This window comes from Planococcus citri, chromosome 1, assembly GCF_950023065.1.
Source record: "Planococcus citri chromosome 1, ihPlaCitr1.1, whole genome shotgun sequence".
Lineage (NCBI taxonomy): Eukaryota > Metazoa > Arthropoda > Insecta > Hemiptera > Pseudococcidae > Planococcus > Planococcus citri.
In genome coordinates this window covers 29,356,726-29,382,252 of record NC_088677.1, presented here as the reverse complement: position 1 = coordinate 29,382,252, position 25,527 = coordinate 29,356,726, and the positions used below count along the sequence as shown (strand labels likewise).

General features: G+C 33.1%; 4 protein-coding genes and 1 non-coding gene across 6 annotated transcripts; 2 read left to right on the top strand and 3 right to left on the bottom strand.

Annotated features, from left to right (window-relative positions):
* Positions 1–1,419: 1,419 nt before the first annotated feature.
* LOC135831239 (G-protein coupled receptor Mth2-like) lies at positions 1,420–9,080 on the bottom strand. Its single transcript, XM_065343580.1, has 5 exons — positions 7,181–9,080; positions 4,781–4,859; positions 3,848–4,038; positions 2,799–2,970; positions 1,420–2,714 (listed from the first exon to the last, which is right to left on the bottom strand). The coding sequence occupies exons 1-5, from the start codon at positions 8,484–8,486 to the stop codon at positions 2,405–2,407; spliced, it is 2,058 nt and encodes a 685-aa protein (XP_065199652.1). The 5' UTR covers positions 8,487–9,080; the 3' UTR covers positions 1,420–2,404.
* A 2,367-nt stretch (positions 9,081–11,447) lies between these two features.
* LOC135831232 (uncharacterized) lies at positions 11,448–14,864 on the top strand. 2 transcript variants are annotated; one of them, XM_065343572.1, is made up of 2 exons: positions 11,448–11,796; positions 11,928–14,864. In XM_065343572.1, exon 2 carries the CDS (start codon positions 11,971–11,973, stop codon positions 14,473–14,475), a length of 2,505 nt encoding a protein of 834 aa, XP_065199644.1. In that variant the 5' UTR covers positions 11,448–11,796; positions 11,928–11,970; the 3' UTR covers positions 14,476–14,864. The 2 variants fall into 2 exon arrangements, with proteins under 2 accessions (XP_065199644.1, XP_065199643.1); XM_065343571.1 differs by having other exon boundaries at positions 11,925–14,864.
* A 216-nt stretch (positions 14,865–15,080) lies between these two features.
* Positions 15,081–18,613, bottom strand: LOC135831235 (large ribosomal subunit protein uL3-like). The gene is made up of 8 exons (XM_065343575.1): positions 18,464–18,613; positions 18,104–18,296; positions 17,862–18,030; positions 17,290–17,425; positions 17,034–17,220; positions 16,648–16,850; positions 15,734–15,889; positions 15,081–15,301 (listed from the first exon to the last, which is right to left on the bottom strand). Exons 1-8 carry the CDS (start codon positions 18,464–18,466, stop codon positions 15,128–15,130), a joined length of 1,221 nt encoding a protein of 406 aa, XP_065199647.1. The 5' UTR covers positions 18,467–18,613; the 3' UTR covers positions 15,081–15,127.
* On the bottom strand, positions 17,634–17,708 carry LOC135833526 (small nucleolar RNA U43). Its single transcript, XR_010556493.1, has one exon. It is a non-coding gene; the product is annotated as a small nucleolar RNA U43 (small nucleolar RNA).
* Positions 18,614–18,697: 84 nt separating the features above from the next.
* On the top strand, positions 18,698–25,502 carry omd (integrator complex subunit 5 omd). The gene is made up of 15 exons (XM_065343570.1): positions 18,698–18,926; positions 19,000–19,244; positions 19,311–19,467; positions 19,539–19,709; positions 19,786–19,919; positions 19,992–20,084; positions 20,157–20,298; positions 20,373–20,582; positions 20,664–20,822; positions 20,907–21,138; positions 21,223–21,461; positions 21,547–21,761; positions 21,840–22,118; positions 22,191–22,493; positions 22,572–25,502. The coding sequence occupies exons 2-15, from the start codon at positions 19,014–19,016 to the stop codon at positions 22,794–22,796; spliced, it is 2,790 nt and encodes a 929-aa protein (XP_065199642.1). The 5' UTR covers positions 18,698–18,926; positions 19,000–19,013; the 3' UTR covers positions 22,797–25,502.
* Positions 25,503–25,527: the final 25 nt, after the last annotated feature.

Here is a 25,527-nt window from a genome sequence, read left to right as displayed (position 1 = left end):
GATACAATTTCAGGCTCAAAAATAATTTTAAACCCCAAAAATCGATTCATTTAGTTCCAAATGGAAAATAAATTCTAAACTCAAATTCAAATTAAACTGAACTTCCAAATCAAAAATATAAGGTATGATCAAGAATCAATTGCTCGAACCCTGAAATCGGTTTATTATGTAGGTAGCAATTTCCAATTCTATTTAATGATGATCGTGTTTGAATGTTTAAAATCGAAAAAATAATTTCATTAGGCTTCAAAACAGAATTTCCCAAACAAAAATTGATTTAATCGAAAACCGATCAATCGAACTGCAAAAATTGTCGATTTATTTTCGATTTCTTACGATTATTGTGTTCAAAAAGAAAAATCTTCTTGATCAAAAATTGATCATGATTTAAAATTGATTAGGTGATTAAAGCTCAAAAATCGATTCATTTGTAATTTTCAATTCTATTTATGTTCGAAATGAAAAAATCAATGTTACCCTCAAAAGTGATGATCTTCACTTTCCCCAATCAAAAATTGATTGTGATTGAAAATCGATCAATCGAACCACGAAAATCGATTAAACAGGTTTTTTGATCAAGAATTGATCATGATTGAAAATCGATTAATCGAACCTAAAGAATCGATTAATTTGCGATTTTCGATATTCTTTATAAAATCGATCATTTTTCGATCAATCGAACCCCAAAAATCGATTAAACAGGTTTCTTGATCGAGAGTTGATCAAGATTGAAAATCGATTAATTTGCGATTTTCGATTATTTATAAGATCGATCATTTTTCGATCAATCGGACCCCAAACATCGATTAAACCGGTTTCTTGATAAAGAGTTGATCATGATTGAAAATCGATTAATCGAACCTGAAGAATCGATTAATTTGTGATTTTCGATTCTTTATACTTGAGATCGGTCATTTTTCAAATGAAGAATCAATTTTAACCACAAAAGTATACTTTTCCAATAAAAATTGATCATGATCAAAATTCGATTCATCGAAATCTAAAAGTCGATTTATTTGCAACTTTCGATTCCATACTTACGATCGATCTTGTTCGAAATAAATATCGATTGTAACCCTGGATTCAAACCTACTGATCAAAATCAATTAACTGACTCCAAAAATCGATTCATTTTCGATTTTCAATGTAATATATGATTGATCAAATGATCTTGCTAGAAAGTAGAAGTTATCCCTTTATTGGTTTCGTTATATGTATCTGTATTTCTTTTTTGGTAAAAATTGACTTGGATTAAGTACCTACCTACATTTTTCATCTCAAAGCACGATATTTTAAAATAGAAGTGATAGATCTATTCAAAGATGACCGGAAGGTCTACATAGTATCACTATTTCAATTTTTATTTTTTAACGAGTATGTAAAGCAAACGTCTGAATAGAAAAATCGGAGAAAAATTGATTGAAACTAATGAACATTTATTTATTTCAATTGTTCATTCACATTCAAATACTTATAATAAAAACTTACTTAATCTAAATCTATTGGCTCTCATAGGAACATCAAGTTCACTCCAGTAGATAGGTACCATAGTACTTAAGTACTTTTCGAGGCTATTCCAATTTTTATCTTTTTAATTCATCTATTTTTTAATCTTATCAAGTACGTCTTAATATACAACAAATAAGAGCCAAATTTTTAGCACTTCTCTGCTGTTTTTAGAAACAAAAAAATTAATTGAGAAAAAAAAATTTAATTTTGATCAAAAATCCAAGGTGTGACATTTGTAGAAGTCGAATAAAAAACAGAGTAGCCTACGGTAGCTAATTTTAAAGATCCAATGTCATTTATTCTCAGAATATTTGTACAAGAGAAGCTCTTACGAGGCCAACTATCGGAAGTGAGGAGTTGCTTTTTGAGTGCATTTCCTATCCTAATCCAGGAAGTACTTTTTTCAGGTATCAGACTTCATTGAAATATACATATAAGCACAAGAAACAATGTTTTCAAACAGTGTACAAAAAATGAATCGTCGTTTAGTAAAACAATATCTCGTGACCACGACCTTACTTTCGTTATAGATAGGTACAGGTAGCTAGGTACATGTAAAATACTTAATCTAAAGAAAAATGAAATACATAAGTAGATTTGGTTTCAGTTGACTTTAAACTAAAAAAAAAAATTTAAAAATAAAACGAGAAAAAAATGACTCAATACTTATCCTAAAATACAAATAGGTATTGTTCAATTAATAAATATAAACAGTTCGATTTAGGTGCCTTAAAAAAAACTAGATAGGAGGTAGTCAAACAAAGAAAGGAACTTTTTTAAATTCCACATTCGTTAAGAACATGGAACAAATGCATTTGAAAAATAGGTAGGTAGATAGGTATTAAAACATAGGAAATTAGTAAGGTAAAATATTAGGTACCGATTTTTCGCATTTCTAAAACCTATGAACACTACTTCTTTTCAAATTAGTAGAACTTTGCAGATTTGACGACGATGTAGACGCATTTGATCTAGTCAATCTATCTAAGCCCTGCTGCTGACTACCTTGGCAAAGTGTTTTTTTCAAATTATGTAACACTTTGCGTTTCATAATTAAGATACAAAATACAATTAAACCGACTAGAGCATTCAGAAGATCGGAAATTACGAAGAAAACTCGATGTTGAGGTTGTACGACGAGTGCGACGATTTCCAAACTCCAATTCAGTCCCATAAGTATGAATAATTTTATATTTATCATGAAGCTGGAAAATTTTTAATTATTGTTAGTTTTTTACCGAGTTCAATTTTTACACATTTCAGAGCATAATTTAAAGTTTAAAACTTACTCGTTTTTATTTTTCGAATATTTTTTCAGCGAATAATTACAATTATTTGTGCTGTATAGTTCTGCTTTTACACTGGAACAGTATTTTACTATGGTGATGAAAATTATTGCGTTAAATACCAGCATAATGGAAATGGGTACGATGAAGTATATGATTTTACTTCTTCCATAATCTGAAATTCAAGAGACAAAAGAAATAAATAATTGTTTACGGTAAGTATTTTATAATGCGCAGATAGGAAAATAATATCGGTAGGAAATTCATTTTTTCAAAAAATTCCATCAAAGGGGAATTCCTTTTGCACTTGAGTACCCAAATATTTGATAACAGGTAAATTCCATGCGTAATACTCTGCATTGGTAAGTATTTCAAATAACCTTATTTTATTATAACAATGTAGTATGACAAACCAAAAAAAAAAATAATAATAATATTCAATTGGCCTCAACACAAAGAACATATGTTACTGCGAAAAAACAAGCTTTTTCACTTAATATATAAATTTTCCTGCGGGACATCCCAAGCATATGTCACACTTGGACCTTGAAATATGTAACTCGAACATCGCTCTCGACTAATTAAGAGTATAATTTCCCACAATTAGCGAATACTCGGTTACCGAGATAGCAAGTATTTAATCTAGTTAGGTACCTAAAGTATCTACTACTCAATTTTAGAAAATTTACCAAAAATCAATCCCATATAGATTAACGAATAAACTGGGACTTTTGTCAAAAGTTGAATAAAAAAAATGACTCAGTATTTTAATAGGTATCATGGTAGCTTAACCTAGAGAGACTGAAACCTGGAACATGATACCGATGTAATTTACTTATTTCCGGTTTCGTTGATATAACCAACTTCTGCCTGGTACATTTTCATTCATAAAAAAGCATTACGAAGATGAGAAAGGCTGACTCATTATAGGGTTTATTCAAAATTATGAATATTTTATAACGAAAACTTTCATCGGAGTAAGTTGGTGAGTAATAATATCGTATCAAAGTAGGTATAGCTAATAACATTGTATATGAGTTTATTATTCTTACCAGCAAACCAACAGGAAAAGGAAACTTGGCCGATATCGCAATTCCAAGGCGAATTTTCATCAATGTTGAAAATATATCTCGAGCCGGAGGCGAATATTGACCATAACAATGGATATCCCCAGCCGTAAATATTATACAGGATTAATTTTTTACACGTTTTGGATTTCTTCAGGAATGTCGATCTGGTTATTCTGTAATAACGAACAAAAAATTCAATTATTTTTTTCAATTTTGAAATCAATCAGAGAACTTGAAATAGGTATTTTTTTTATGGATGTTTTGCAATATTTCAATTCGCATCTTGTTTGTAAACTTTTGAATTCGCGAGTAACTAACTACCTATATAGGCAACCTATTAAAATATTTCTAAGACGTTACCCCAACAGTTCAAAAATCTATGTATTAAAGTGACAAAAATATAAGAAAAATACGACTACGTATACGTCGTTTTTATATGTTCTAAAGCCTGAAAAATGATACACATTTATATCTACGTCAATCATTGAAGGTACCTAGTACCTTCACCAACGTGTTTTATACCTAACCCTAAATATTAATAATTTTTTTTTCTTTAGAATCAACGCGTGATTAACCTTTTTACTACCTACGTTCAGTGACCTACAATTTCTTCCGATCGAAGCTTTTACTGTAATGAAATTTAGCACACAAGAAAACGATTCCATTAACAAACTAAAAAAAATTTCAAAAATTCGGTTTTTTTTGTTGTTTAATTTGGATCATTAAGTATCTAGGTAGGTACCTACATGGAACCTGAACCCGATTTAATTTTTGAATGAAAACTTTCAATGGTTTCGAAGTTAAATTAATTGTTATTTCACTCGAATGACACAAAGTCACGAAAATTCGTTAAATAAACTTACTTAAGTTAAGTGTACAAAGTATACAAGTGTAGGAATACTTTTTTTTACTCACCTAAAAGTAGACCAAATATCGAATGAGATCACGTTAAGCCAACAAAACGATGCTAAAGTCACAAAAAGCATGGTATAACCTGAAATGAAAAAATTTTAAGTTACATATTTAATTTTTTTTTAACAAAAAAGGTAATAAAAATATAAAATAAATGGCCCTACTATGTACATGCACATATTCATAACTGTTTACATATTTAACATGGAATCAAGTAGGCACCTCTACCTACCTATATTATGTTTGACGTGTACTTAATTTTTACTCAATTAATTTCATTGAAGATGCATCAGATCAGAGCTTTGAAATTATTTAACAAATTTTGTAGCTGACTGAAAATGAAACATATGTATGTATAAACAATTGAATTGGCTGATTTCATGAACCTTCTTCAAGTGATCAACTTTTTAAAATTGTTGAATATTGCTCATCACTGATCAAATACATATTTGAAATTTTATTAGACTATTATTAAAATCACAAATACGATGAAATATTTTGAATTTACTATTTTTTTAAATTACTTAGAAGAATTGCAATAAGTAGAATGATAGATAAAAATTTACACTTGATTTCCACTTTTCCAGTTTTTTTTTTTTTTTTAGCTTATCCTGGAAGTTGATTAAACTATTTTAAATTTTGATATTCAGCCAAAAAGCAATCGAAAATGATTTGCCGAATGTAATTTCAATATGTATTTTCATATTCCTGATGAGCAATTTGTGCTCGAACAAAATTTCCATTTTTGTAGTTGATGCAACAAAAGAGGAAACATTTATTTATGCCTAATCTCTTCCGAAAAATAAGGCACCAAAAACTAATTTTTTTCAAAATAGGTTCTTGAAAAAACTATCTACTTTTGAGAAAATAATAAGACTCGAAATCTAACATACTGAACCAAAATCAATATTCCCACCAAAACTAATGTCGATTTTTCGAGCTCAAAAGTTGGAAATTAACCTTCAGCTCGGACTAGAGAGATTTTTTATTTTTTATGGACATTTTGTGGTATTATTAAGATTTATTCAAATTCAATATCATTTCAGATTTGAAAAAACCTCCACAGTTCTTCAATTAAAATTACAATATTTTTACACAGAATCTGTGTAGAATTTTGAACTTTGGGTTTTCTTTAGATTTTTATATAGGTATTCATTTTGAAACTTCATTTAACCTTGTTCGAGATCTGAATTTCAAAATAAACTTTTTTTACAAATTAAATTAACTTGAATTAAATTTTTAAAAAAAACTCACAACAGGTCAATTCCATATTTTTTTCTGTTTCTACACAAAATTTATGAAAACTTTTTGACCATTTGATATAAAAGTGGAAGTAAATTCAATTATTTCATTTGAAATTTTTTAACAACACAATTTTTGTGGAGTTGAGTAAATAAATCTATCCAATGTTAGGTACCTACCTAAAAAAAAGTTTTTTTTTCAAAGTTGAAAAACTACAAAACAAGTTTTTTGGACAAAAACAGGTTTTAAATTCTAAGCATAAAAATGAAAAAAGAAATCAAAAAAATTGAATTTCACTGCATTTTTAATTTTTTGAATTTAATTTTGATTTTATATCAATTGCATTTTTTCCTCATTCAATCTGTCTCAGGTCAAAAGTATCAAAATTTTAGAAATTTATTTTAAAAAAAAATTAAAAACACACGAAGAAAATACCTGGGTACAATTCAATCAATTTAGTAGGATTACTTGACCATTTTTTTTTTTTTTTTTTTTTTTTTCAGAAAAAACCTCTTTTGATTGTTAGATTAGGTACCTATACCTACTTAATTGGAGTTGAAAAAAACACGTTTTAAAGATTGGTAAGTAGCTTTCGTTTTTTTTGGTATTTTTTTACTTATTTTTTAAAAATTATTTTGTTTTAATGTTTTAATCAGGTGTTTAAAACAGTTCAGAAAAATGAAACGTGATGAACATCGCAACACTAAATTTATTGTCTTTTCTTACAGTTCCTCCCACTCAGAAAAAATCTGAAACTTCGATAAAGGGGCCGTGAAGATGAAATGCCTTGCTTTTAATGACACTTTTCCGTAGTCTGACTATTTTTCAAGTCCCTTGAATTCAAACTTACGATTCTTTGGATGTTTGAAATTCGCTAAAATAGAAAATGCGCACTTTTAAAACACAATTTTCTAAAAATTAGTTAGACTGAGCCAAAAGTAGAGCACCTCCCCCCCTCCCATCAAAAAAAGAAGAAAATATCAAAACAATAGAATTTCCAAAATCATCGCCATTTTTCAAAAAATAAAATAAAATCACTCACTGGATTCTGTCTCTTTTTTACCCATTGTCTCTGTTTTCAACTCACGTGATTCAAGAATTAAAATAAAATTTTGTTGAAAAAGCTCTAGGTCTGGTAGGTACAAAAAATATGCAACTTACCAGCAGTTTTACAAATAGAATCCGAATACATTCGAAGCTGAACAGTCCGATGGATGACCACCATCACGTAACTGGCCGCAGACGCGAACAAATAACTCATAATCAACTGCCCGTGTAAATTCCTCAGCGACGGCAGGCACAAATAAATCAGGAACGTTAGGATGAAGAAAAAGGCCGAAATGGCGGCGCAAATCGAAGTCAGCAAAGGTTTCAGTTCGCGGATCACAGTGAACATGCTTTTCTCTTCGTGAACGCAGACGAAAGTTCTGGTTTTATTATGAAATTTAACGTTATCAACGCAATAGGAATCTATATCAATGACTCGATTCGTAGCCGGCATGTAGACAGTTCCACTGGTAGTTAGTAGGTATTTTTTTGGCTCGTCATCATCGATGAGTTGGTATTTTCCAGTGGCACAATGACTCGCTTGCAGAAACGCCGGTTTTACGGTAACTGGCATCGCTTCCGAATCGTAGGTTTGTGTAATGTTGTAAAATGTTAACGATAAAGGTCGCGTTGACGGTATGCATTTTTCTTCGTGGTATTCGTATCCTACCGGGCAGCATTTCTGGACGCAGACTTTATTGTCGTGTTTACACGAGGTGAGGTAGTCTTGGCAGGATCTAATTGCTAAGTATTCGAATCGGTCATCGACTAAATCGACGCAGAATTCGTCGAATGATAATATGACGGAGCTGTTGAGCTCTTTGATAGCTATGGCGTCCGTATTGAGGAACTCGACTTTATCTCTGTGCAAGATTTTATCAATTAGTACGTCACTTTTTCTGCAAACGGGCGAACCGAAGGATAAATTGACGAAATGAGGTGTTCTATTCCAAGCTAGTTTGATTAAATTCGTAGCCGAATCGTGATTATCTTGGGTGTACTGGCTGAAGCAATACTGCTTATCCCAATTATAAGCTCGATGGGATGGGCAACACTTCCGCATGCTGACTGTGGTCACAATCTCGTTGGAATTCTCAGTTTCGTTTTCAGCGCATCGCAAAGCATACACATCGTTCAGCTGGGTGATCCTATCGAGGCAGGATATTTTCAAATCTCTTCTATACACGTCGATAATATTCAATTTCGAGCAATTCGGCAACCCGATGGTCAATGATGGTGAATCAACGGCTACCAAAACGGTTCCATTGGTCGGCCTGCAGAATACATTTTCACGTTCGATATCGCTCAAGTTAGTACCGCCGATGAAAAGTTCGTGATTTAGAGGACAACACTTGGACATAATTTGAGCGACGACCACGTTGAAAAGAAATAAATTCGCGAGAATGTGGAGAATTTCCATGTAAAAAATCGAATTTCGAACACTCGAAGGATTTACACTTCCGAATAGAATAGGTATCTACGTTAAACACGTGACAAGACTGGCAGGAGAAGCTTTGAGAAACTTGTATGTTGCTCGACGACAAATCAACGATTAATGACTGGCTTAACCATGATTCCGCCGGCACGACCATCGATAGCTGTTGGTGAAACTTTTTTCATTAGTCAATGAAAAATTACGTGTTGAAACGCGAGTCTAAAGTAACATTCGCATGTGTACACGTTATCTTTTTAATACAGGTAGGTAAGGTGCGTTGGAAAAAACTCTATGAGTAATGGTAAAATATTACTTCCTTCCCTTCCGATGTGTGGTTCAGTTCAGGGTTATATTACATGTAAGTACAATATGAGTTTTAATTTTTATACGAGATGTAAAGGTATAGGTATATATATTGATTTTTTCATGTTAGACTTATGATCAAAACAAATGTACGCCAACTTGGACCTACATTTACGAAAGCATTTCGTAGATCACTTAATTTTAAAACTGATTTATCAATTAAGGTGGATAAGTATGGTGAATTTGCCCCAGTGAGCTTCAGGGTTGATATTTGCATGGAAGGTGGGTACCCTTGAGCACCCTCCGTCAGGAAAGTTTCAGACCCCAGACCCCCCCCCCGTTTTTGAGAAACCCCCTCATTTCTGAAATTACAATAAAACAATTTTTCTTAGCCCCATGTGAACCGATTTTTTAGTATGTTGTCAACATTCATAAGAGCTATCCCCACAAAAATGTTCACACCCCCCCATATTTCCCCCCTCAAAATGGAGTTTTTTAGCTTTATTTACCAGTTTTAGCGATGACCATGATTCGGCACAAAAATGGGAATAGTATTTTCAAGTATGTTTTTGACCCCTAAAAAACACATATTTTTTTCAAAAAAAAATTGTTGATGGGTCGTGGTCAAAAATTGTAAAAACTTACAGGGTAAAAATGAATTCTGGTGTACCTAAATGATTGTTTTTGGTAAACGAGGTGTCGTTTCTATATGAATCGAACCCCCCGAACACGAATATGACGTCCAATTTAATGTTACCCTCATCCACACCCTTCCAGTGTATCTACCCCACCTCAATTTTCTTTATATATCTATTGGAAGTTCAGATATTTTCATAATGTTGGTGTCGTTTCCCTACGAATCGAACACCCCGAACATGAATATGACGTCCAATTTTATGTTACCCTCATCTATGCACCTCCAGTGCCTCTGCCCCAATCTCAATTTGAGCTATTTTTATAATATTGGTGATGTCGTTTCCGTAAGAATCGAATACCCCGAACGCGAATATGAAGTCCAATTTTATGCTAACCTCATCCACACCCCTATTGTCTCCGCCCCCACCTAAACCATAAATATTTTTACCAACACTGATCAATCTTCTACCAATAATTACTTGGGTTGTTATTACTTTTAAAAGTATGTTTCGCGAAAGTTGAAAACTCAGCGACATACAAAAACTGCTAAAAATGAGTAAAAAAATGATCATCGCAAGGTTCAAACTTTAACATTCAAGTTTCGAGGTTTCCATTCGTGCCAAAATAACACCAACATTACATATGAAAATAGGTTTACGCATTTTAAGTAGTAAAAATTGACGAGCAGGCTGTAGCTTGGAAGGAGATGGATGAGAATAGAGCAAAATTGGACTTCAAAAAAATTTAATGATTTGTTTTAAAAAATGTATTATTAATTTTCGAGAACATTTACCCTCGCTTCGCTCAGGTCTTTATCATTCCTAAAAAGTATTATTGAATTTTTCAAATGTTGAAGGTATGAAAATCAACTTTTTGCGTCAGTAATTTTACTTTTAAAATTGTCAATTTTTTCAACACTTTTGCCCGAACGAAGCGAGGACAAAATCGAAAATTTTCCAAAAATCATGTTCTGTCCTTCTAAATTTTATTTTCACAGATCAAAAGTCTGAAAAAAAAAACGAAAAATAGGTATCAAGAAAAAAGGTGGGAGTACAAAATAAAAAAATAAAGAAACTCTGGCGAAAAAAGTTGGAACAATTTCTGAAGAGGAGTGAAATATTTAATTTATTACTTGTTTCCTATGTACAATTAATTATATAGGTAGAGGTGCCATTTATACCGCATTATCACATCATGAAATATGTCTGATTTCTTTGCTGAGGCTTGAGATTGTAAAAAAAAAGTCTTACTTTAGTTACTTTCTACATAAAATTTTTAAAAAGTACCTACCCACTAGCCTATTGCCAAAATTATTTTAAAAAAGGAGGAGGTAAGTACTAATTTCTAATTTCCAAAATAATCTGTTTTTCATTTTTTTTTTTTTTTTTTTTTTTTTTTTGTAAAAATGCAGGAAGGTAAACAAACAACATAAAAAATTACTTACCGTTTTTTTTGTCAGAAGTAGAAAAAAGTGATACTTTTTTCATGAAACATGAAAGTCCTGCAAAAAAAATAAAAATATAATTATGAATCTTATTATGTAGGTAAGGTGTAAGTTGAGTACCTAGTAATTCACTTCATTAAAAAATTAAGAATAATTGAATGAAATCTTTAAAAAAATACAACTAGGCTTACTTAATAAATTTATCATATCTTCTGAGACAATTTTTTCAGATGATAACTAATTTTTTTTTTCTACGTGAAAACTAAAGCAGGTGCAGGACATTTCACATTATATTTTTGAAGTTGAACCTTTTGTAGAAATTAGCATGGTAGGTACTTTTTTTGAACTACATTGATAAATGGGCATTTTTTCATCAAAATTCGAAACAAGTACCTATCTACTAATTTTTAGGAAGTCTCAAAAATGACCTGTTTATTTACCTGAATCCTGAATTGAAAAAAAGATGGAAATCAAATTCGAATACACCATAAAAACAAAAACCACAGCGAGGGCACTCTGCTGTCTCGAGACACCTGTTTGGATAGACTACTTCGTGCAAACTCGATCTTCGGCATATCTCGGGATCGGGCAAGATCGGGACACGTGCATTTTTTCTGTTCAAAATATGAATGTTACAGACCGGAAATGCTGATGATTCATCTTATATGTATTTCATCATTCGTAAAATTGAATTATAATTTTGCAAGTGCGATAGAAAAGAATTCCGTGAGTTGCTGCTCAAGATAATCGTTTCATCGAGTTTTGCTAACGGTGACAAGTTGTGTATTTGAGTGTTATCGTTACCAAAGACCAAGACTAAGAAAAACACTGCTTTTCTGTGTATCGATACCTAGCAAGGTAATATTCATCGCATCAACTGCAGTCAAATACCTAATAAAATTCTAAAGAAAAGTACGTACACAGACACACTATGCATTACATTACATTACATATTATAAGTAGATAATACTATTCGTACTTCGTAAATCTTTAATTTTCACATTTACTTATCCACACATTTTTGAATTCTGTGTCCACAGCAGACCATCAAACAAAATCACTGCTCCAAGAGATAATTGAATTTCGATGGCGCAATCCAGTGAAAGCAGTGATAGCGAATCACCAGCACCAGTTCAACAGCTTAGTATTCAATGGCTGGACTTGAAGAGAGTCGCTAATCGCCTCAAAAAAATTAAAAATGAGAATGACAGTGAGTCACCTATTGAATCTGATTTATTGAACGCGATACGGAAAATAATTAAGATCCACAATGATCAGAACCCAGATATTGAGAGATCACGCTATATCGAAGATAAGGGCAAAGGCATTACAGAAATTTCGAATGACCCAAACACCTATTCTTCAATTGCTTACAGCTGTAGAAGATCGTGTGTACCAACCATCGCAAAACAGTTGCAAGAAGACCCAAAAGACTCGAGCAGTTCCCATCATGTCATTTTTTATTACAAATATTCACCTCGGCCTCATATCATTGTTACGTCTTCGGGAAACGCGTGGAAATTGGTGCGACCCTACGTCGACTATTCATTCCCGATTAAGGTATCGGAAAAAGTAGTAAATCATAAAAAGATGATTCAAATAATGAGAAGACCGATATTCCAACTTAATAAACAGGAATACTTGTCCGATCCAGGTCCGTACTATTTATATCCGGCTTCAAACTTGTATTATATAATGGAAAATTTCAAATGCGAGATTAAAAATCACTCGGATTTGTATAGTTTGATTAAAAAAGAAGATAAAAAGAGGAAGAAAAGCGATAGATGCTGGATAAAAGTAACTACCGGAGGAATTTTAAGAATCGGTGAAAAACTCCGTATCTCAGATTATCCCGCTATTTTTGACTTATTTGCCCAATATATGGCAAACGCTGAGACAAAAAAAGCAGACGAAGAAGAAGAATCGACTGAACTCTTCAAGTTCTTATTTTTTGTCCAACCTGCTCGGATACCGAAGCATGTTTTAGATGAATCTCTTCTGAAGTGTATTTATTCGCATTACATCGAGAAGGAAGGAAAAGGAATACCACCTAATGTCCATGTACGACATAAATGTCTGGAAGACTTTCTTTCATGTAATACTTTTCGCTTACAATACTATAAATCTGTAGACATCGAATCAAAACCTCCAAAATTAGAAGAAATTGTGCACAAAATTCACGCCAAATGGAACAATAAAATTGCAGGTGATGAATACAAATCATTTGCGAGAAGAATGCGGCGTGCACACCTTGTATTTGAAAATCAGGCTTCGGAAGAAGTTACGGCTGATATCATGAGTTATATCGAAGGAGAGCATCAATATGGAGAAAATACATATTTCAGGATTAAAAATGTCTGGTATGAACTTAGACAAGACTACATATCCTTAGTGCACGAAGACTTTAAGAATTTAGTCAAAAACACTTTGATTGAAAAAGACACCGAGTGGTGGTTGAAGTTACCCTATTTAGAAAAACCTCCGAGCAAAACAGGAAAAAATAAATCAAATGAAAAGAAGCCTACAGACAAAAACACGGAATCAAATAAAAAGAAGCAAACTGGGAATAATGACGAAGTCGATGCAAAGAAGGCTACAGAAAACAACAAGAAATCCAAGAAAAAGAAGCAAACTGGGGGAAATGACGAAGCAAAGGAAAATGAGGAAAAGAAAAGAGAAAAAAGAGAGGAAATTTTCAATCGTTCGTATCTATATACTGACGATAAGAGATTTTTAGTCTTTGATCAAATTTATCCCAGTTTAAATAAAATTGAGATGTGTGACATTCTTAAATACACTGACGATGCAGTCTATCTGTACCATGTTAAGGAAGATTTCGGTCAGCACACTCGTGACGCCTGTTCACAGATATTGAATGCAGCAACGATGATCAAAAATTCTCTTCTCACTTTCCAATCTCCAACTTATTTAGAAGAGATGTGGTCTGCGGCGACAAAAGAACATGAAGAAGCCGACCACTGGAGGAATACAGTCAAGCGCCGATTAGAATCTCTAGGAGAAAAATCGTTTTATGACATTTTTACGCGAAAGATTGTATTTGTATACGCTTATGTTCCCGATGAAAACAAATCTTTCTCTATAGCACTTGCAAATATAAACAGAAAAATAGATGATAAAATGATCGAGAAGTTGAAAAAATCCAACTATTTAGATAAACATGAACGTTTGACATCGAAATTTTTCTATACGAACCAAAAGAAGTTCAGAATTTACGGTGAAACTGTGAAAACAAGCATAGAAATTTATAATCTATTGGAGGCCCGTCAATTTTATAACAAAAGCACTCTGGCGAAAATTGAGCTTGTGCAACTCGCACAAAATTTACAAAAGTTGAATTATGAATTGAAAATTTGTGAAATCGAGAGCAAAGGATATGGTCTCAAAACCATGAGTTTAGATTCAGAATCAGATTCCGAAAGCGAAAACGAGGATTCCGGTTCAGAAGAACGCAAACAAAATAGTTCACACTCAGAATACGAAGCTGAAGATCCGGATTCTGAACCTGAAACGTCAGATACCGATTTATATTCTGAACCAGAATGTCCTCATGGATGTGGAGAGGAACAGTAACTGGTAAGCTTCGACAAAGATGCTCCTGCAGACGTCGGTTTAATCAACTTCATTTTTATCAAGTTTTGAGCTTTGCCGTGATTTGATTGTCAAATCCATCACTGAAGTCAGCTCATAATTTTAGTTTAACGACTTTACGTAGTTTTTTACCATTATTGATTCTCTGTTCATGTGAGTTGAAATTTTATGTTATTCGTATTTTCTTAATTGTACCTCACTTTGGTTACCAAAACCAAGTCATCGTGATAATCAAATTTTGACTATTGTAACGATACATTTAATTGTACATTCTACGTTGAAATTCTTCTATTAAGTAATCTAATTATCGTTTCGCAGTTGTATTCATAATTTCATCAATAATAATCAAAAACTAAAAAACTCTTCTTACACTCATTTATCACACGCTAGATCTCAACAAAATCCAATCATTCACGTAAGTTTGGTTTTTCGAACGCTACAATCATCACTAGACTCCTACCAAATTTTGATTATAGTTAAAATTCAACAAGGCATAATCAAATGCTGCTTCGATCAATGAATTCATATCGCCTGAATACTAATATTATGAAGAAAAATAATCATTGCACGCTCACCGACAACACGAGTCAATTTTTCAGAATTTTATTCGTCAATCATATAACAAAATACAAAATTAAGCGCTGGTAATCTTCTCTTCTTCGCGTATTCTATCCTTTTTCAATGGACCCATGAAGGCAGCTTTATCAGCAACAGTTTGGAAGCGACCATGACCGAATTTGGACGATGTATCGATGAACTTCAAGTTGATCTTTTCCAAAGCAGATCGTTTGGTATGAACCAACAGAGACTGAAAAAATTGAAACAAACAGTTAGTAGCGTTCAATTACTCGATTCAATAAGCCTTTTCTAAACAAATACATTTCAGACCTATCATTCATTATCATTATAATAATCAAGGGATTGGCTCTTGATAGAATCATCATTAAATGAAATAACTAAGACTAGCAGTGAATTTTCGTACAAATGAACATAAAGTAATGATAAAAATTTCAGACCTATCATTCATTATCATTATAACAATCAAGGGATTGGCTCTTGATAGAATCATCATTAAATGAAAAAACTAGAATTAGCAATAAATTTTCGTACAAATTAACGTAAAATAATGATAAAATTTCAGACCTATCATTCTGTATCATTTAATTAAACAATCAAGGGATTGGCTCTTGACAGAATCATCATTAATACAATAAATTTCACGTAATATGAAATTAATTACCTTTCTGAGAGTAATGACACGTTTTTTCGGTCCAACACAGCATCCTTTGATCATGATGAAATCGTTGGTAACTTCACCATAGTGAGGGAAACCTCCCATAGGCGTTACGGTTTTCTCAGTTAAATCGTATTCGGTCGAAGCGTTATTTTTGACAATCTGAAATTCAATATCGATATTAGTAACTCGATTACAAATACACATGAACGAACTAACGACTGAAAATAATGTATTTCATATGGTTTACTTTCACTTCATAGCCTAAGTGGCTGTTAAAAGTCGAGGAATAATACGAAATTAAAATACCAACTCACAAAAGTAAGGGATTTCGTTCATTTATGATGTTACGGTTGGCCTTATTGCAATATTATAACAATACCAGTCCCGTTAGGAATACGGATATTCCCATCAATGAAATGGTACGTAAGTATTTCAAATGAAATAATCTAAATTCAAGCAGAACTGTACTCAATATGGTTTACTCCCAGTTCACAGCCAAAGAGGCTATTGAAAGTCAAGGAATAATACTGAATTTAAGCACTTCGTAGAAGGCTACTTTGATATATGATGTTACGGTTGGCATTACTGCAATAAATATAACAATACCGGTCCCGTTAGGAATACGAATATTCCCATCAATGAAAGTAAGACAATATGATACTTAGTTTAAATAATCGAATAAAAAACTGTATTCGATATGGTTTACTCCCACTTCACGGCCTAAGCGGCTCATGGAAGTCGAGGAATAATATCGAACTTAAGCACTTCGAAGAAGGCTACTTTGATATATGATGTTACGGTTGGCATTGCTGCAATGAAAATACAGCACCGGTCCCGTTAGAGGTTCCATACCTCCATCAATGCTTGAAATATCATATACTAATAAAATCTACATTAATATTGAAATTGAAACCTACTTTTCCATCTTTAGTGTGGATTCCTTGACCGAGACGATAGATTTTCTTGTTGATTTCGGTACGATGGTGATAACCTTTCTGACCAGCACGGGCTACGGTGAATTGAACGCGACTCGGATGCCAAGCACCGATACAAGCGACTTTTCTCAAACCTTTGTGGGTCTTTCTGGGTAATTTCTTCGTATGCCAACGGGAAGTGACACCTGAAATAAAACGGCGTATTAAATCACAGAACTCAAGAGACATGAAAATTTCAACTCGGATTAGTAACGATCTTCAGTAGGAAGGCAGCAAAAAAAATTCTTCAGGTTTCAGTAGGCAATTGCTAATCATCATATGATCGTTACGTAAAATCACGTTGGATAAATAAATAAAATATTTTATACCTTTGTATCCTTTTCCTTTCGTTACACCGATGCAATCGATCATTTCATCTTGAGTGAAAACATGTGAAACTGGAAGAGCTTTCTCGAAATGTTCTCTAGCCCATTGCACTTTTTCAGGAACGGTACCACCGTTGACTTGAATTTCCATGATGTGCGATTTCTTTTGTCTGAATTTCAATAATTTCATCTAAAACACGAAGTAGGAATTAATAACCACGATACTATCTAACTTCCTTGAAATGAGAAAAAAATTTACCTGGGTGTGGGCAATGACACGGATAACTTTGCAGTATTTCGAAATTTTAGCTAATTCTTTATCGATAGCTTTTTTACCGAGAGGATCTTGCCATTTCTTGGAGGCTTTCGTGAACGCCCTCTTCTTAGCTTTGTACCTGTTGACAATCGTACATAAGAGAGGGGTCTCATTTACAACGTGATGTAAAGAGGAGACGTTCTCTCTAACCCAAGGAAAGGTTACTGCGCACCTTGATCACTTGGAAAAGTTATCTCTCGTCTTTACTAGAGAGGAGAGTTGAAGTAATTTAAATCAATTATACAAATATTTCGTTTCAAATAAACACGTGTTAGATTAAGTAACTAATGATCAGTCCGCCCTAGTTTGACATCACAAATCGTCAGGTTATTCTAACCGTAAATCAAAAGGGTTATCATCATATTTTTTAATGAATAACTTATACTACATAGATAAAGATCTCAGTCCGCCCTAGTTTGACATCACAAGTCATCAGGTTATTCTAACCGTAAATCAAAAGGGTTATCATCAACGAAAACTAATACGTAACACAAAAACTACAACAAAGAACATACCAGTTTTTGTAAAATCGTCTTCTACAATCTTCAGATAAATGCTCAGCCCAAACGGTGGAAAGAGCTTTCAAGCCATGAGGAGTTTCGATGTAACCTACGAGTCCAACAATGACCATTGGAGGTGTTTCGATGATAGTTACCGGTTCGACGATTTCCTTCTTGTTTACCTCTGAAAACGTAATACATCGCGAATTAAATCGATTTGATATCTCTAGAGTAGAAAGAAAACACAAAATTCTTACTTGATCCGGGTCTGTCGGCTTCACGTACAACGTGGGTCATACCGGCTTTGTAACCGAGGAAAGATGTGAGATGGATGGGTTTTGAGGGATCATCCTTGGGGAAAGACTTTACTCTACCACGATGTCTACGTGCACGCTTCTTGGGGTAGAATCCCATGGAACCATGACGAGGGGCACTAAATTTACGGTGGGACTGAAAGATGAAAACGAAATTTCAAATTTTAAAAAACACATGTCGAGATGATAAGTAATTACAGAAAAGTGTGACATCGAAACACTCGAATACAAAGTAAAATCAAATTACTAGTAAGATAGTAAGAAAACTATTAAAATATAGCACAATAAAAACGTGGAACTCACCATGGTTAATAATTAAATTCACCACTTCACTACTTTCAACGTGGACTACTAGAGCGAAAAGGGAAGAATAACGAGGAAAAAATTTGCTGAAATCGCCGATCTCCAGCTCGAGACGAAAACGTGGCCGGCGTGCCTTCAGACTTGAAAGTACCAAGTCAATTGGTTTACTTTTAGTACTCATCGTTGCCACTGAATAGAATAGCGCTAGTGTTCTTCACGTTCGTTGGTGTTTTTTGAAGGGGGATGGTGAGGTTGTTGTAGATAAAAAACACGACTTATCAGTAAATTTTTTTTTCTAAATTTTGAGAACCGGTGTACTTGTGAAATTTGAAAAATAATATCGAAACAAAGTGAAAAATAAGTATACGGTATTATGAAAGAAACATATTCGCACTGTTTGCAAGAAAAAAACATTCGTCTGTGAATGTTTCCGTCTCAGTTTTCTGCCTAAGCAGTTTCCAAAGTAAGAATTTATTTATTCATCTTTTGTATACAATATATAAAAATTGATTCAAATGCAGCTAATTTAATTGCAGCCGAAACTTGAAGTATGCCTGTGCAAGCGATGGAGGTATCTGTATGTTCCGATCCTCCGGGCGTACTAGAAGAATTACGAACATTCATCGCAGGAGCTTCTCGAACATCCGACACAAATCAACTGATATTGGTACGAACAGCTATTTCACTGCTGAAAACATTGCCTGCTGCGAGTGAAGCTGTATTGGAGTATTTTTGTACCGTATTTCATAACTGCGTTGTTCGTTATTTATCCTTGATCGAGGTAATTCTCTTCGTTTACGTAAATTCGTGCAATTTGGATATTACAATTTTGTAATCTGTATCGCAGAATGGAACTATAACCGTTGCCACCTCGAATGAAAGCGATGTTATGTTAGAAGATGAAATTCCACTGATAGAAATTCAAGAAGTATTATGCAAATTTGTCAATGAGAATTCTGAAGCATGGGCTCCTATCATATCTACGTGGTCTTTAGAACTGCTAGGTAAATTGTAAAAAAAAACGTATCAGAATGCAGAATGGTACCATTTTTACTAAATTCGGATTTATGTTCAGGTGATATATCAAGCCGGCATGGTACGAATAAACAAGTCAGCTCTGTACTAAATGAGAGGTTGCAATTATGGACAGCTTGTGGAGCTACGAGAACTTTATTGGATATTAATACACAATGCATGTCTCGCCTAATGTACTCGAATACAGAAGCATGTATAAACGCCCTCTTGAGTGAGTTTCTCTTCGTGTATATTTCAATTCTATTGCTCTGTCTGTCTTGTATGTAAGTCGTTATATTTGATTTCAGATATGAGTGTGACTCACAGTCCTCATTTTGATTGGGTCGTCGTGCATGTAGGAAGTTCATTTCCCGAAACTGTGATTACTAAAGTTCTAACTTGTGGCTTGAAAGATTTTTGTAATAATGAAACCTCCACTCAAGTAATCATTTTTTACCAGGGCTATTGTGTTGAATCATTCGATGTATGGATTTTTATCGATATTTTTTTACAGGCGCCGAAATTAAATTCTGTTGTGGGGATTCTCGGTCATTTAGCCAGTACTCATTTTACCGATATTAAAAACGCACTGAAAAATCTATTTCAAGTAAGTACGAGTACATAAATTAAAATTTAGTTGAAAATTGTTATTTACTGATGAATGTATTTCTATTTCTAGTGGAGCTTGGAAGAAACTGACAAAGCAACTTACGATAGTAAGAATATTAATTTACAGAAAACAGCAACAGTTCCATATTTATTACGTTTAGCCGAGTCTCCAGTTTTATTAAAAGCTTTATCAGCAGATACATTGCAATCTCGTAGGTTTTTTCTTTCAATTCAATTTTATTTGATTAATTTGCAAATGATAATGATAAATGTATATTTCTTGCAGTGAATATGAACACGTTGATGAGTTTGAGTAGAGTAGCTGCGGATTGGAGATGTTATTTTAGTGAAGGAAAACAAGGTCTATTGGATTTAGTAGTTCGGTTACTTTTGGATCTCGAAAAAGGAGTGAATCATATACTAACGATGTTATTCGAAACCGCATCGTCACCTCCAAACCTTGAAGGAGTATCTTTGAATGCTCAAGAAATCATAGGTGAGTTAATAAAAAACTTCGTATTTGTACTTCTAGAATATTGTCGGTTCAAGTTGACTAATTTTCTTTATTTTTCAACAGAATTATTAATCAGCGAAATGGATACGATTTTACGTACTACTAATTCTACGCCTCCTTTAATTAGATCGTTTTATTCGCACATGCCTTTTTTGAAACGGCTTCTTCTGTCTGACAATCGTTCAAAATCAAACTACGCTACGAGATTATTTATTGTTTTAGGTAATGAATTTCAGAAATATCTTATTCCCTGTATTTGGAAAATTACAAATTCAGTATTTTTTATTAAAAAAATTTAATTTTCAGGGAAATACGACAACCAGTTATTGTCATCTTGTATTGCTTATTTGCTGAACAGAGCAACTACCGATGTCCAAATAGAGATGTTGATCGAACTGACCATTAATCTAGATAACCTGAAATCTTTCGGTTATGGATTTTGCTTAGCTCTGGAATACGAAGCGATAGAGAATGTAGTCTTGTTTGAAGAAAAAAATTGGTCTTTAGCACTTTGGAAAAATGTTGAAACTTTGCTCAAGTAAGTTGTGTGATTTGAAACAATATCAATCTACTCTGCAAATTGATTTTTAATTTGTTTGTTTTTTTGTCAACTTTTTTCTAGATACGAAACTCGATATAACCCACCGGCCAAACCTGTATTCCATGGATTGATGGATAACCTTTTCAAAATCCTGGAAAATTTGAAACTGCATCATAATGACGTCAGCACGTCGCGTATCATAGCGTCGATAATTGATGATTTATTGACAGATATTCCTCGTCCGTTATCTGTAGAAGAAACTATGGCTCTATCAGAATGCGTTACGCTATTTTTTTATTGTTGCGTTATCTATGATAAAGGCAAGAATAATATTTCTGAATAATTTGAAAATTTGCCAGTGTTGAACTGCTAAGTTGACTCAAACTATTTCTTATTTGGTTACAGACGAGAACAGTCAGTTAAAAGGTTGCCAGTTGGCTAATAATTTATTAACGAAATGCTGTTTATTCAATAGCAGAGCTCGAAATCAAACCATCAAGCTTATTATTGAAACTGCTCTGTATCCTCCTATTTCTACAATATTTGGTGCGATCGTTAAACCTGATTCGGATAGTATTATGCCCCCAGATGTGTCTTTACTGAAAGAAAATATAAAACAAGTGAGCATATCTGCAGTTCAAATGAATTTTTTATCGATTTTTTTTTTCTTCTAATAATGAACGACTAATTTCTTTTAGGGAAATACACTGATGGTAGCTCAAAGCGCGATGTCAGTTTTCCACACCGGAATCATCGGAGGAGGTTTACAAGAGATCATTTTCAAGTCAGCTCTGTCGCCTGATAAAATGAAATCGAATACGCAACATTTAATGACCGCAATCCGTTCGTGTTGTCTTACTGATGCAAATAACGTATCTTTGGACGCTGTGAGAATGATAGCATTACTGCTCGTGCAGCTTATTTCACCCGATGTCATGTTCAACGGTCTTCCTTGGCCGGAAGAAGAATTTTGCAAAGTAATTATCATTCTGTGGAATCAAATTGATTATATTTTCAATCGAATAAGTGATTCATGGGATTGTTCGTAGGTTACCGTCGAACGAGATCTGCATATTAGAAAAGCATTCGATAATACACCTTTATTATGGACTCTTTTGAAATTCGTCGCCATCCATAGACCAGCATTATGCACCTGTTCCGTTCTTCTACGTGCTGTGACGGCGAGCTTGATCGCTCAGTGGAGTTCGGCCAGTCAGGGTCGCTCTGTGAAACATAATGCGCTTCTAGTTGACACGACGGTCTTATTGTTGGAGATTCTATCCTTAGGACAGCTGCTACCTCCGCCGTTAAGTGGGATTCGTGATATCGTTCCGGATTTGAGTCCCCAACATGTGAGTTGTAATTGACTAATGAAATTAAATGAATTCAATTCTGGATCATAAAATTACCTACGATGAATTTTTCTACAGGTGTTGATAATAATGCGCGAATGCGTTTGGAACTACATGAGAGATCACGTCCCATCTCCAGCGTTATTCAAAGAAGAAAAAGGTATCATGTGGAGAGATCCCGCATTATCCAAACCCACCAAACAATACACCGAAACGTTAAGAATTGTGTTACTCAATAATATCGATAAATTAGGCGACCTGTATCATCAACTTTTCGCACCGACTGCCACCGAAATGGAGTGAATCGATGAAGGTTTTTTATTTCGAGTATTCGGCGGTATCGTACGTATCATCTTTTTTACTGATACTTTGAAAGTTCAAATTCTGGTGATATTGAGAGACCAATGCGTTGTAAAATTGGTGAACGAAATTCTAAACGATGAATTAGCCTAGATAAGCGTTCCGTTAACATTCGAGAAGATTGGATATTTATCTGTGATTTATATTTATTATAAAACCTTGAGAAAAAGTTACAATTGAAATGTATCTTAAGTAGCTCTATAAGCTTATTATGTATTCGTAAGAGTGGATTTTAAAGGTAAAAGACTGATACGTGAACTTCATCTATATGATTAGATGGATAGTTCATCTCGCTGCAAAATACCTAATTTATTACGTTTATACTCCGAAGATGACTCGAAGTCGAAGGTATTATATAACACATATTTTTTACTCGAATATGATTTGAAATACGAAAAATATTACGTATATTTGCCAGCAGATTAGCGTTGGTATACTTAAATATATCGACCTGAAGAATAAATAATGAGTTTTTCGACGTAAAATGAAACTGGAAAGAAATTGCATTTTAATTTTGTGCAGCAAATAACTGGTAAGTCTTTTTTTGAACAGATTCTTTCCTTACTGGGAACTTCTACATTTTTTTTCTAAAACTAAAAAAAGAAAACAATATATACGTACTATAGATTTCTTGTTTTAATCAATTTTAAATGAAAAAATATGGCATTTAATTTAAAATTCAAAGAATCATCGATCAATTTTTTTTTCAATTTTTTGATCAATTAATAGATTATTCTCACATTCACTTTTCTAATCGCAAAGATGATTTCGTAAATTAATGGAGTATTCAATTGTACCAGTTTTATGTTGTTTGTTTTGAAATTTTCGGAGATGTAGAATTTGGAAATTAGAAGTGAGGTACTAATATGGTCTCGAAAATAAGTTCTCAACTAATTATGAATAGTTTTTAAATTATGTAAAAATAGCCAAGTGAATTCATCTGTGTTAATGTTAAAATTTCAGGCTATGTATAGGGTGTTTGAAAAATCAGGAAGCATGCTGACAAAAAATTAACGTTCTTCGTAATCAGCAAAAAATCCCAAAAATTCTCTGAAAGAATTTCAGTTTTTTTACCATCAATACCTAATTTCCAAAAAAAAAATCGCTTTTTTTAGTAAAATTGCTAAAAAAAAAAAAAACTTTACTTTTTTCCAAAAATTCCAAAAAATTTCCCAGAAGTCCAACTTTTTTGACAAAAATTGCCAAAATCTTTTCCTTTTGCTAAAATTGTCAGTTTTGCTTTTTTTCCAAAAATTACAAAGAATTTCACTTTTAAGTATTTGCAAAATGGCTGAAAATTGTCGTTTTTTTTCGAGAAAATTTCAAAAAGTCTCAAATTTTTTCAAAAGTTGTCCAAAAGTGTCACTTTTATGACAGAAATTGCGAAAAAAATATCAGTTTTTTCCCAAATTACTTTTTTTTGCTGAAATTGGTCTTGCTTTCGAAAACAAATTCTTTTTTTTCAAGAATTACTTAAAAACTGGTAAGTATCCCTTTTTCAGTAACAAGTGCTATAAAGTCTCTTGTTTTCAAGAAATACTCAAAAGCCTCCCCTTATTTTCCAAAAATTGTCCAAAATTTTTCCTTTTTTGAAAATTTACAAAAAATTTTCGCTTCTTAGAAAAATGGTTAATAATTTTATTTTTTCCCAAAATTATCCAAAAGTCTCACTTTTTGGCTATGAATTGACAAAGGAGCCTTTTCTTTTGCTAAAATTGTCAAAGTCTCATTTTTTGCCATTTTTTTTTCAAAAATTACATAAATTCTTACTTTGTTGCAAAAAATTTCCAAAAAAATCTTACCATTTTTTGACCAAAAATTTGCAAACCAATCCCACTTTTTCAAAAGCCAATTGCTCCGTTTTTTTTTTGGGGGGGATGTATGATACATATTAAAGCACTAAGATTATTTATCGATGACATCAAATTGTGAACCACTGGACTAGACGTCAAAATATTGAGCGATTTCACGAAATTTTCAAAAATTATCTTAAGTTACTTACTCCCTCGAGCTTATATCGTTATTTCGGCTGATTAATAGCATAGTAACAAATTATATTTATTTTCGTAAAAATTGTTGCCATACCTACAGGCTAAAGTAGGTTATTATGGCTAAGGTTTTGCTCGATTTTTCCTCTGTGCCTAATCACGCAAATTCGGTAGCGAATAAACCATTTAAAAAATTTTCTCCGATAATCATGTTATAGGCTTTTAAAAAATAAATAGGTTAATTTCCACTATCTTTATTCACGAACGTTACTGAGAAATGAGAAGTGAAGAGAAATGATCATTCGGATTATTAATTCTCCATCTCCACGTATAAGATTATCAGACGCCATCATCGTCGCGCAGCCTTTCTTTAATGTTCCAAATTATAAATAGGTAGTAGGTACAGATGGATGTTTGCAAATTCATTTCGTACACTCCCACGTCCCACCCATTATTAATTTGTTCACGTAGGTACCATCAGGCATCAACTAAACATCTACACCTGATCATAATTATACCTATAGCTACCTACCTGTGTTAACTAATGTAAAAATATACATGTTGTATACTATAATTCCATGTACATTTTAGTTTTTTTTTATATACCTACTCATCGAACAAGATGATTGATTTGTTGAATAAATTTTTGTACGAAACCTTATATCGAAGTATTTGGTATGATTTGT

Excerpts from the sequence above, each read along its gene's own strand:
- LOC135831239 (XM_065343580.1), bottom strand. The coding sequence starts at position 8,486 with ATGGAAATTCTCCACATTCTCGCGAATTTATTTCTTTTCAACGTGGTC. Across the intron at positions 4,860-7,180 it reads TTCTATTTGTAAAACTGCTG|GTTATACCATGCTTTTTGTG; the intron begins GTAAGTTGCATA and ends TTTTCATTTCAG. Across the intron at positions 2,715-2,798 it reads TATTCGAAAAATAAAAACGA|CTTCATGATAAATATAAAAT; the intron begins GTAAGTTTTAAA and ends AAAATTTTCCAG.
- LOC135831232 (XM_065343572.1), top strand. The coding sequence starts at position 11,971 with ATGGCGCAATCCAGTGAAAGCAGTGATAGCGAATCACCAGCACCAGTT.
- LOC135831235 (XM_065343575.1), bottom strand. Across the intron at positions 18,031-18,103 it reads AGCCGACAGACCCGGATCAA|AGGTAAACAAGAAGGAAATC; the intron begins GTAAGAATTTTG and ends TTACGTTTTCAG. Across the intron at positions 15,890-16,647 it reads TCCACACTAAAGATGGAAAA|ATTGTCAAAAATAACGCTTC; the intron begins GTAGGTTTCAAT and ends ATTGAATTTCAG.
- omd (XM_065343570.1), top strand. The coding sequence starts at position 19,014 with ATGCCTGTGCAAGCGATGGAGGTATCTGTATGTTCCGATCCTCCGGGC. Across the intron at positions 20,085-20,156 it reads CACTGAAAAATCTATTTCAA|TGGAGCTTGGAAGAAACTGA; the intron begins GTAAGTACGAGT and ends TTCTATTTCTAG. Across the intron at positions 21,462-21,546 it reads TTGCGTTATCTATGATAAAG|ACGAGAACAGTCAGTTAAAA; the intron begins GCAAGAATAATA and ends ATTTGGTTACAG.